At 37.6% G+C, this 12883-nt stretch overlaps 1 protein-coding gene across 1 annotated transcript in view; it reads left to right on the top strand.

Annotated features, from left to right (window-relative positions):
- LOC127384000 (potassium voltage-gated channel subfamily KQT member 1-like) overlaps window positions 1–12883 on the top strand; it is a 499795-nt gene that overhangs the window by 46617 nt on the left and 440295 nt on the right. Inside the window, 3 exon segments of the mRNA XM_051617878.1 lie at window positions 1304–1382; window positions 4211–4307; window positions 8336–8476. Of these exon segments, the coding sequence (XP_051473838.1) occupies window positions 1304–1382; window positions 4211–4307; window positions 8336–8476 (317 nt within the window).

Genomic DNA, 12883 nt, shown 5'->3' on the forward strand with positions numbered 1-12883 from the left:
CTGACTGGAGATGAATCTTGCTTTTACAGCAAAGAATTGGACTGATACTGCAAATTAATCCAAGTCAGGGAGTGAAGGATACTGTTAATTGTAGAACTACTGCAGTATTTGTTGCAGCAACTATGTGGTAGTGAATGAGGCAGGAGAAGTTTGAAGGAGAGGAGGAAAAGGTTACCTTTATTGAAGGGAACTGTTGTTGCCTCTGTAGCTGGATTCCATCCTGCATCTTGCATAGGCATCACATGGAAACTCTCTGGCACTCCTTTCAATCAGTTTTCACAAGTATGCCTCATTTTCTGGATGTCCAAATGAAGACTTTGAAGTCAGGTTACAGAGGTTCTGAGCCTTCACAGCTGCAAGTGAAGTCAGCAGGCACTGTTTTTCTTGAAGTGCTACATAACATTAAGTGCTCTGAAGAATAAAGTGCTGCCTGTTTAAAACTGGCAAGGAAAATTTACCAAAACTTTCCCTCATTCTGACTCCATTTGCTGCCCACTTAGAGTGCAATCCTTTATATTCTGGTTAGAATTTGAATGTGAAAAATCCTCTAAAGAGGATTACCACAGAAATGCCCTTAAGGAAATTGGAAAAATGTCTTCTCAGAATAATGTTAGAATAGGGTTCAGTAATTAAAAGCAATAAACCTGTTCACTCAACTAGGATAAGAGAAAATAAGGGATGCTGGCACTGTGAACACAATCCATCAGCTGCACCCTGGAATGCTGGAACTGTGTAAATTTTTGAGTTGTGGGAAAAAAATGGAACTCTGGAAACAATTGGTTTTTTTCATACAATTAAAGACTGTATCACAAAGTATACCAACGACTCTGATTCTTTCTAGGCAATCTTTCCTCTGACAGTTCCCTAAACTTTGAAAGGTTGGCACTACATCTTTGATACCATTTTTAAATTAAGCGTTTATGTGCACGCGCGCGTATGGTGCTTGGCTTCATCCATTTAATTACTGATTGAAGGAAAACCTTACTTGCCTTTGTAAATTGAGATCCTTGAGCCAAAATGTGGATTCATTTCTAGGGTGTACATATGTCTTTGCCTTTGCTGGTTTTGTAGGAAGCTGACTGATCTGTCAAGATCTTTAAAATTTCCATTATTAAATTAATCATGGAAGAAACAGAGTAATTGGGGGTTTTTTTATGTGAAACTATTACAGTAGCTTACTGTCCACCTAATTTCAGCTAATCTAATTTCTTTTTTCAAAGTACTCTCCACAATCTGTATGTGTTGTGTCTTTCAGTGATGACAGCTAACTTTTAATACCTTCTTTTTTTTTTTTTTTAAACAGATCTAATTGTAGTGGTCGCCTCAATTATTGTTCTGAGCATAGGATCAAATGGACAGGTGTTTGCCACCTCTGCAATAAGGTATGTTTTTCTAGTGACTGTAGCTCTTCACAACCTCAGAGCTATGTTAGATGTGTATCTAATTTCCCAATTTCCAAATAAATTGTCTATGTAATTTCCCAATATAGGAGAAGTTATTATAACAGAACACTGGACAGTGCAGGACTCTATGTTATTGTGCTTGGTCGCTGGTTGGGGAACAAGAGTGCAGAACCAAAGTATATGAAGAATGGTGGGAATGCTGAAGCCAAGAGGAGAAAAAACATTAAGAAACATTGTCCCAGCTCTCTTTCTGAGACAACAGAGTATTAGAGAACATTGGTTTATTTAAGAAGTAATCCAGACAGCACTTTACTAAGTATTTTTTACTTTGTTTAAAGAGTAATTATGCTTTGGTGGATTTGTTTGGCACAAGTCACTTGTACCATACATGAACCAGAAACATTTGATGTCTACAGTGCTTGTTCAGCTTGCATCAAGTACTGCAAACTTGTTTTGGGAAGTAAAGTGAGTAAATAGAAGAACAGAATGATAAGCAGTGTACTTCCCACTCCTTCAAACTTAACTTGCAGGATGTGCTGCATGTTCTGTTACAACCCTCTCATTTCCAAAGCAGTCTAATTACTGGGAAATGAGAATGTACTGCCCAAACGGTCTAGCTCTGTAGTCAAACACTGGAGGGAACTACATGTATAAAGTATTTTTAATGTAACTATTACCATAGAGCATTAATCCTTACATGATGATAAAGACTCACACAGGCAGCATGAATGTGATTTATCAGCTCATATAGGAGAAGAGGAGAGTGAAGGTGAAATTTCTGAAGATTTTTGTTGAATTCAGGTAGAAGTGTAGTAAGGAGCCTTAATGGAAAGGCCTGCTGTGTGTTTATGTGTGAACCCAGCTGGCTTTGGGCTCAGTGCAGCCTTTCTTGGTGTTAAAGTATGCAGTTATTGTCCTACAGGTCAAAATGCTTTCTGCCAGATAAACTTAACCCATGTCTAGCGACAATAGCAGTGTTGCTGTTGCCCCATTGAAAAACCATCTGGATCAAGCAAGCATTAGTCCCATCAGTTTTCCTCAGAACTGGGATGTGAGTGGCTCTTTTTGAAGTTTAGAAGGAATTAATCCCATATCCTTGCCTTTGCTTTTGTTGCCTGTAAGGTATATATAATGAGCCTCTTTGGACGTCCCTTAAATCCCAGCAATCCCAGAGAGAATGAGTGCTTGCATGTTTGGTTCTTTACTTGTGGAATGAAGTTGCAAGCTGCAGACCCATCAGGTATGACAGGTTGATATTTTCATCCCTGCAGCAACCAGTGAGCCTGAAACCCAGTAGCACTGCAAAGTTCACAGCAGAGTTTTAGACTCTTCTGTCCTTACTGTTTTAAGTTCGCCACATTGATAAAAAATGGTCATTTTCCCAACCAATTTATTTTCCCTTTTCAGAGGTAAGTGAGTTGCGCATGTTCAGTGGCTGTGTATCTGGAGTATCTTCTTCATTATCTTGTTTTTAGGCTTTATTTGTAACACTGCCAGCCTATAGAATGCATGTCAGCACTTAGCAGTAACATAGCTGTAACCATCTAGATACATCAGAGACAGGAAAATCAAGAACTGCCATTGGGTCAAGGCATCAAGATGTGTGTCTAGCAATTGTACAGGAGAGCTACATGTAAATCTCTCCCCTCCTACCATAAGCAACCAGTGAACTATTACACTATATATATGGTCTGCTGGTGCTCATGTATTTGGTAGTCTTGCAGTTCTTCTTGGACTCATGTTTTAATTAACAGGTTTGAAGTAGATATTTAAAAGTTTCCAGGTAATTTAAATTATTGTTCCAATGGCATATCCGAGAAATTACAAAACCCAGAGGCTGATATATGATTTGATAGTCAGGATTATTGTGTGCTTTCCAAAAAAAATGGCAAGCATTTGATTGTTTGATTGTCAATTGTGAAAATCTGCTTTCTGAATAAAGGAAAAGTTTGGTTTTTCTGAAAACAATATGCCTTCCCAGGGACTAAGGGAGACTTAGTTTCCTCAGCTGGTGTAACGCAGAAAAATGCAGCCACAGTGGAACTGAAATAAGATTAAAATTTTAAAAAGCAAGCAAACAACAACATCAACATTTTAAGGATAGCTAGAAAGACCAAAAAATACTTTTAATGATTTTTTTTCAGATAGATTAATTCAACATTCATCCTTTCCTGCTCTTCAATGTTTTGTTTCAGTGATGGGACAGCAAGAGGTGCACAGGCAAATGGAGTTAATTGTCAAAAGGGTGACTAGAATCAAGTATTTCCATTTAATAAAATTCTGCTTAAGAAACATACAAATAATTGTGTTTCTATAGTTGAAAATGTTTGGAGTTTATAATTCAGCTATTGTCCTAAAATCACATAGGACTACATGTATTTCCAATTAGATTATTTCTGTAACTTATACAAAAAGGACTTCAGTAATAACATGTTTGATTCACATTCTACTTTTGGCAAATAGAGAAAAATTTTACTCATATTTATGTTAGCAAAGCTTGAAGCACTAGTTTTGCTTGGAAAGGGATCATTGGGGAATCATAATCAGGTAAAACATGCGTGTTTCCTCTGAGTTTGAAAGCATGTATTTTAGACTTTTTTTTGTTTCTTGTATTTTAACAGTGTTGCCCTAGTCAATCTTTCTGAATGTATCTGAATATAATGAAGTGTCTAATATATCTAAATATACTGTCTACTGAGGTGCCTCAAGCAGAAGATGCAATCCTAGTCAGAGGCAATGCTATCACAATTCTCTAATATGGCAGTACATTATAATTAATTATATTTAATGTACTGGTTTTCTTCCAGGGGGATCCGGTTTCTCCAGATACTTCGCATGCTTCATGTAGACAGACAGGGTGGCACCTGGCGACTGTTGGGATCAGTTGTCTTCATACATCGTCAGGTACTAGATCTTGAAAGATCCCCAGCATTTTCTTTACTTTAGCATGTTATTTTCATGGATTTCAAATTGTAGTTTGGTTTAAAGGTACAGTTACTGTTGCAGGAGAAAAAAAATACTTCCAAAGTCCATCATGTGTTCCTTTCTACTTACATGGGAACACTGGCCTTCAGGTCAGTGGCTAACAGGGTAAAAACATATTTTTTTGGAAGATAACTGTTGTACACTTTGATGTCATCCTTCAGTATAATTTATCAAATGCTGTTCTTTGGGCTGCCTTTCATATTGCAAGTACTGTCCACTGTCTTCACAGAAGATGTGTTCCTAGCTGTATTCTGTGGAAAAACAAATACTCATGGAAACACCTTGATAGAACAAGTAAATTATTTAAATTGTATTTTCTCTGCCTAAATAAGGAGTTTTCTAATTCATTCTATAAATAAAAATATTAATCATGTTATGATAATATGCAAGAAAAGTTACTTTTTCAATGGTGTAGTCACAGAGGTAAACTTGGCTGTAAATAGAAATAGGTCATGAAAGTTTTGAAACAGTTATTTTGTAGAGAAGTTCATTAAACAGGAGAAGCTTAAAATGTTTTAGTGAAGAATTTGAAACACTTCTAGCTGAAGGTTTCTTTTTAGGACCTCATGGAATCTCTTGAAGAAAAGCCAACTTAACTTTATGACTATAATAATAAACTTTTATCATTAGCTTGAATATCACACCATACTATGGAGGGTTAATACTGTGCTGCGAATCTTTACATCGGGCTAGTAAGGGTGGTTTTTCAGCTGCTTTTAGGAGTTTAGATTTTTCCCCCAGATATTTACAAACAGCTATCCACACAGACATTGTTTCATTTGCTATTTAGACAACTGTTGTTCTGGCACAGGGAATGGGAGGTACTGAATCAAAAGATTAAATCAATTTAAACAGTTACTTTTCTTCCCTTTATTTTTTTTTTCCCCAGTACTGCAGGAAATTTCATGTCATGATGGCTGTGGAGCATTGATGCACACCAAAGTACTCTAGTATAAAGCCTACTTTCATCCTGTCCAACATGATGACTTTTAATGCTCCAAGTCTGTCTGGTCTTAATTTATTATGGTCACATTGCCTGGATATCTAGCTAGGGCTGAGCTGGTATCCAAATACACTTTCTCAACATTTGCTAACATTACTGACAGAGGTGTTTGAGAACATTTTTCCCTGTGGGTGTTCAGAGTTTAAGTCAAGAATCTGGAAATACTATCTCCAAAATACAACACTTTAATCTCAAATGTCACAAACATAAATAAGTTCAGTGATTTAAAAGGAAAAAAACATACATACCCCTGGAGAAGTGAGGTTCTGAATAAATGCACCTGAAGTTCTGCTAATCCAAAGAAGTGATTATGATGATATATAAAACTCTACAAGTCTGTAGTATTTGTCAAAGCTGATCACCCACTAACACATTAATAAAAAAAATAATCAAACATGCAGTTCTGTATTGACAGCGGGCAAGTGTAGCTGAAATCCTAGCATAGTACCAAACAGAAGGGAAAATGGGACCTTTATTCCTGACCAGTCTCTTAAAGAAATTTTTATGAAAAAAAACAAAACCAAAACAAAACCACCTCAGCTGCTTTTTCTTTAGAGTATAAGGTCCTTATTTATTTGTTGAGTTTGGTGCTAGGTCAGAAAAATGGGACCCTAAACCCTTAAACAATGTGAGAAAATAAATTCATGTCTTTGTAACCTGTGAAAACAACAAGCACTTCGTCCTCTTTGGGCCTAGAAGAGCATACTGAAGTTAACACCAATGATTTCCATGTCTTTTGGAATTTTACATATAGCTGTGTTAGCTCACTCAGGCCCAGTATGGCTAGGATGCTCTTCTGTTTTCAGCAGGTGGAGTTTATACAAGCATTTCTCACCAAAAGCAACAAAACATGAGTCAATACCCCCTGTGGTGATGGAAAGACATGGAAAAATCATGCAGCTTACTGAAAAACTGAGTTAGTCAATCCAGCTCAATTAATATTATTTGGCATTGGTAGATGCCACTCTATCCGTATTTCTTCAAGAACGTATTATTTTAAAATCTTCTTCACTCCTTCTTAAATGCAGTATATATTAGATTGCTGCCATTGTTATTAATAATTAAATATAGGCATATACTATTTTGTCTCTCTATACGTATATATCATGGAGTGACATTTAGAGGAAGACTGAAGCAATTACATTTGCATCTGGGCTTTACCTAAGAGGACTTCAGTCTTTGGATGAATATGACTGGAGCTGAGAGGTACCAGTGGTGAGATAACCTGAGCAGTTCTGTTGATATATCAACTGCTTTGAAAAAATCTCATAAGACTGTGCACAGCATATTTTTTCTGCCTGTTTTTCAATGAGCTAGCACTTAACAAAGGAGTATTCAAATTATTATCCACTCCACTAATTCTGTCACTGAGACAAAATTTAATAGAAGCAGTAATGACCATTCCACAATAACATGTACGATCTGTTAGTATCTGAGATGTAAGCAACATGCCAAGAGTAACTAAAAGATTTCTGTTGATGTGGAGAGAAGTCACAAATCTACTAGAGATGAAAGCAGAGTGTTTTCTTTGTAAGCAGGGAATCAGAGAATCACAGAATCCTAGGGGTTGGAAGGGACCTCGAAAGATCATCCAGTCCAACCCCCCTGCCAGAGCAGGGTCTCCCAGAGCACATCACACAGGAACGTGTCCAGGCGGGTTTTTAATGTCTCCAGAGAAGGAGACTCCACAGCCTCTCTGGGCAGCCTGTTCCAGGGCTCTGTCACTCTCACAGGAAAGAAGTTTTTTTCTGATGTTTATGTGGAACCTCCTATGCTCCAGTTTGCATCCATTGCTCCTTGTCCTATCACTGATCATCACTGAAAAAAGCCTGGCTCCATCCTCCTGACTCTCACTCTTCACATATTTGTAAACACTGATGAGGTCGCCCCTCAGTCTCCTCCAAGCTAAAGAGACCCAGCTCCCTCAGCCTTTCCTCATCAGGGAGATGTTCCACTCCATCATCTTTGTGGCTCTGCACTGGACTCTTTCAAGCAGTTCCCTGTCCTTCTTGAACTGGAGGGCTGAACTGGTCCAGAACTGGACACAATATTCCAGATGTGGCCTCACCAAGGCAGAATAGAGGGGGAGGAGAACCTCCCTTGACCTACTAACCACACCCTTTCTAATGCACCCCAGGATGCCATTGGCCTTCTTGGCCACAAGGGCACATTGCTGGCTCATGGTCATCCTCCTGTCCACCAGGACCCCCCAGGTCCCTTTCTCCTACACTGCTCTCCAGCAGGTCAGCCCCCAGCCTGTACTGGTCCATGCGTTGTTCTTCCCCAGATGCAAGACTCTACACTTGCCCTTGTTGAATTTCATCAAGTTTCTCCCTGCCCAACTCTCCAGCCTGTCCAGGTCACACTGGATGGCAGCACAGCCTTCTGGTGTGTCAGCCACTCCTCCCAGTTCAGTGACATCAGCAAACTTGCTGAGGGTACATTCTGTACCCTCATCCAGTAAAGCAACAATATTCAGTCTTAAAAAATTAAAATACCAGATACACATGTTCATTCCTTAGATATGTTCATAATCATGACATGATTGTTATTTCTTAACTGAGATTTTAATATTTAGTCTGCTGCTCATAAAGTGCATTTCTAAATCTGTTTTACTATTTAAAAAATATATTAACATTTGGTATTTTGAGTGGACAGTTAAATGAAATTATTTCCATTCACAAGACGTAAAACAGGAGGAATGTCCCACCTGCCATTTAACTGTTTGTGTATAAATCATAGCTTCTTGAATTATTTAGTCTCATATTTATAGAAAAAAGTCACTGAAGTGCCTGTTTTACTGGAAGGAAATTTCATACCTGAAATATAACATATTAATTTTTCAACTATGATGCAAAAAAACCCCAGATATTAACAATGTTTTACAATTACAGAATATGTGTGATGTAAACCTTGTGTACTTGTTTGCTTTCTCTTTCAATAGGAACTCATAACTACGTTGTACATTGGATTCTTGGGATTAATTTTTTCATCCTATTTTGTTTATCTTGCTGAGAAGGATGCAGTTGATGAGGATGGAAAGACAGGTTTCTCCAGCTATGCTGATGCCCTTTGGTGGGGTGTGGTAAGTCTTTACCAGCAAAATGTGTGCACAAACTAAGTGCACAAAATCTTCTGCTGAAGTTGGGATCTTATATAAAACCTGGCTTTTTTTTTTTCTTTGCAGAACATAGATCTGTAGGGAAGCTCGACAACCTTTTAAAAAAGATACAAGAAAAACTTGATAAATAGAATTAAATTATTTTGGCATTAAACTTCATTGTGAAAGCATGATTGCAAGTCCTTAGCAAAGGACATTGATTGCTTACAGATACAAAAAGTCCACATTGAAACTCACATTTCAAAAAGACTATCAATACCCTTCAAAACATGTACCACTTGTTTTTCAATCTACTTAATTAGCTGCAGAAGTTGCATAACTTTAAAATTACATTCTGTTTGTGGAAGTTGGGTTAATTACTCTATTTTATTAAAACTTTTTGTGTAAAGCTCACTCTCTCAGTAAGAATGCAGACCCTGATGCAGGATGAAAGGGTCCTGCTGTCTTTTTTTAGTAATTTCATTATTCACTGTAAGGGTAAATAGCCCCATCTAGAGCAGCTGGCAAAGCTTCAGAGGTTCAACTGCTTTAGATATCAATAATCAGTCAGGGTCAGTGCAAATCTTTGGTGAAATCAAGAAAAAAAAAATCATTAAGGGGAACTGGGATTTTGAGAGCATTGTGGTCATTATTGTGTGCATGCCCAGAATCAGTTGAAAAAGGAATAGAGAGCTATGAACAGAGTAAGAGAACAGACTGTTTCTACCCTCCCTTCATATGGCTCTTCTCATCATGTTTCTCACTGTGACTCATGCTTTCCCTCCCTATTAGCCTTTGTATGAACCATCTCTTCTCTTGTGGTCCCTTTTCCCCACTAGGGAACCTCATGTGTTTTATGAGTTGGCTGCCTCCTTGTAACAAACCCAAGGAGATCCATCACATCGGTGTTAGTGCTAGAGAAAAATGAGAGGACTAAAACAGATACAGAGCCACCAACTTCCAGAGAGAGGATATATATCCAGAATTATCTGTAACACAGTAAACTGGAGTTGTCTTTAGATGATAGGCTTGAAAATGCCAATGTAGTTACTGGGCCATAAACCAGTTATTTATCTGCCTACAAATAAACTGGTGAGGAAGTTGGGAAAGGCAGAGAAAAAGTTCCTAATAGATACATGTTTCTAATCCTTAATTTAGATGCTGTGTAAGCCTCCATTTTAATTAAGTATACAGAAATATAGGTTATATTACATGTACTCTGAATTACAAGTTTTTGAGTGGTGAATTATAAAAATCTGTTAGACATGGAATTCTTGTCATTAGGTTGTCAGGTATTGATTTAATCTGCCAATTATGACCTATAGCTGTACCAAACAGTACAAACAAACAAAAAAATCAGTAAATATGAAAAATCACTTAATGGCCAGATGGACCTAATTATCTAACGTGTTGGAAAGATAGGACACCATGAACTAGTCCATAAAATAATCACTTGTTAAAGTCCTCAGCAGACATATGATAAAAATTTCAGAATGTAAAGCCTCATGATTATAGACATGAGATAACCTCTAGCTAATGCAGGAAAGGAATAAATATCCCAGAATCACCAAATGTGCTGTATTGTAAAAAGAAAAATAAAACAGCTAAGGTGTTAATTGACATTATGAATGACATCCCATGTCTGCTTTAAGAAAACAGCCCCTTCCTTACACAGGCTCACTTGTTCTGCTCTTATGGGAGCAGTTGAGCCCAAATACCACTGTTCAAATGACAGAAAACTGTGGAACAGCTACTGTCTCTGGTTTTACTAATAGTCTAGCTGAACAGACTGTGAAGTACATCTAAAAAAAACAATAAATGAGGCTGCTTGTGGGAAGTGCAGCAGCATTAGGGGATCCCACAGAAGTCTGCAGTAGTTCAACTAAATCTATGAGAAATACCTCATAAATATTTCTAGCATAGTGAAGTTCCACAGACGTTTGTAGCACCCTGTGAATTAAAATGACACCACTGAAAGAAACGGAAAGCATATAGTCTATTAATAAGGATGTCTTAATTTAATATCATTAAAAGATGGTGATTCACATTGGCTCTGCACAATATCTTGTGAGTTTCATAAAGTAATTCCTAGGGCAGAAATGCCCAAATTCAGACCTGAATGAGAGGGAAGAAGAACCCTTTATCAAACTGAGAGGAGCAAGGTTCAGTGAACAACAAAAACAGATTTTCAGTAATCAGTTTAAGTACTAGCTATGATTTAAGTATCCAGTTCTGCCCACGTATATTCATGCATGGGTTATTTCTGCATGTAGTAAAACTTTCACGTGAAGCCAGTGTACTTTTTCTGCCTTTCCTTCTTTTTTATTTCCTTAGCTCTAGTTATCCAGAGCTTGCTTTATGACTTGCATCGAATGTTTAGATATGGATTACAAAATATTTTTAAATGCTAGAAGCTACATCTTGATTTAGTAAAGAGTAAAAAGTTACGGATGAAAAAAGTCAAGGTGTGTTTATACAGGCATATTTTGTTAATATTATGGACTTAAGGAGTTTAAAAGGAGTTCAGTCATGAAGACAACAGATAAGTTTAAAATGTGCATTACTTTACCTTGTTGAGATAGATGACTTGGAATCTGTATTTCAATGTGTATTTATATGCCCTGCAAAGAGTTCAATGGGTTGTGTTGTTGTTTTCCAAAAGTTGACTTGTTTTGTGTAAGAGCAAGATAAAATCAGCTTTGTCTTTCTCTAGCTGTGTGAGGCACTTGAAGAACACTGTTTAAATTGTTGTTTAAGCTCTCCAGACGTCTAGGCCTCCTCAGCATTAGTGAGTCACGGTGCAGGTGCAGTTCACAGCTGGGAACAGTGACAAAGGACAAAGTGAATCAGTTTCTTTTTCTTTTCAAATCTTCTGTAGCATAGAAACACAGATGTGGAGTTACTAGGGAGTGAAAATTGATTTCACTTTTGCCTTTCAAAACTGAACCACAGGAAAAAGAATCTTGGTAGCTAGTATTTGGAAGTCTTATGTGTCTGACAAAAACCACAGAGTGTATTATGGGTAACATTTTGCTCTGAGCAGAAAGTGCAAGCTTGCTGAACTTGATACAAATGACCTGAAACGTCTAAATGTGAAGAAAGGGGGAAATAAAGAATGAATGAGCATTGGAATTAAATGCTAACTACTTTCGCCCGCTCCAGTTAAATGCAATGTTGTTTCACCTAGATTTGGCAGGCACACAGATTAAACTGCAAAGACATATTAAAGGCTTGTGGTATTTTATATGAAGCCACTTTTAGAAGTTACAGCATGTTAGAACACACGCAAAAGCGTTTCCAACAGCACTTCCAGTCTGCCAGAAATGCAGCCCCTGTCACAGCAGGATTTTTGTCCTTTCTGGGTGTTTTTTTCTTGAGGAAAGAAGGAGGACATGTATGAGGCTTCTCTTCTGATGGTCCTTTCATGCTCATCTCCTGCTCTTGGTAAAGCTTATTGGTTTTGCCGCAAAGTGGACTATTCTGTACCATTGAACTTCAGTTAAACAGTCACTCCAGTAAACTGGTGTTAACTGCCAGAGGTACTTGGGATCAATTGCTCAGAATTTCCAGTAGTAAATTTCCATGCCAGAGGCAGCAGTTTGAACCCCTTTATATTTCATACATGTTTTTTGAGGAGTGTAGTTCTGACTCTTCAAACTTCAGGACACCTGCCTATCTTAAAGCATGCGAGAAGCTCTGTTGACTTCTATTAAACTAGAATTACATCTTTTTTTGAAGTGTACACATATGTTTTCAGAGCCTGCATTAAAATCCTGTGCATGCCAGCTGGAACATACCATAGCAAATCTGTGTTAAGAAGGTGTCATTTTCCAAAGCCTAGTTATTAAACATTCTCTGAGCAGATAACTAATACTTTTGGATATACAAATAGAAAAAGATTCTGGTTATGATTAAGAAAGCCAGAGAATTACATTATTTATGATCCTTTTCACATACTTCCATGCACTAATTTGATTACCAAGAAGGAACCCTTTTAAGGTAGCCAGGGGAGAAACACTTTGAGGCATGTTCAGGCACCTGCAGGAATCTGCCAGCCAAATGCCTGCTGTTGAGATGGAAAATAATATTTTCTGTGGTTACAGCTTTCATACTGCCTTCCATAGTAATCCTAAAGCAGCTCAACATTGCTGCAGTTTAAGTTCTGAGTGCTGGAAAACTAAAAAAGAAAAAACAAACCCAACAAAAACACCATGAAGCCTTTCATAAGAAAAAAAGAGAGGAAAAGGAAAGGAAAAATCTCAGACTCTTAAGGGGTCATCTGGGTGCACTGAGGAGCTGAAGTGCTGTTAAAGAAACACTGCTTTAACTTCCTCCACTCCCCACTAACACATACTGCCTTTCAAAGTTGAATTTTGGGGGGTCTGATTTAAT

Source organism: Apus apus, chromosome 1 (genome assembly GCF_020740795.1).
Source record: "Apus apus isolate bApuApu2 chromosome 1, bApuApu2.pri.cur, whole genome shotgun sequence".
NCBI classification, from domain to species: domain Eukaryota; kingdom Metazoa; phylum Chordata; class Aves; order Apodiformes; family Apodidae; genus Apus; species Apus apus.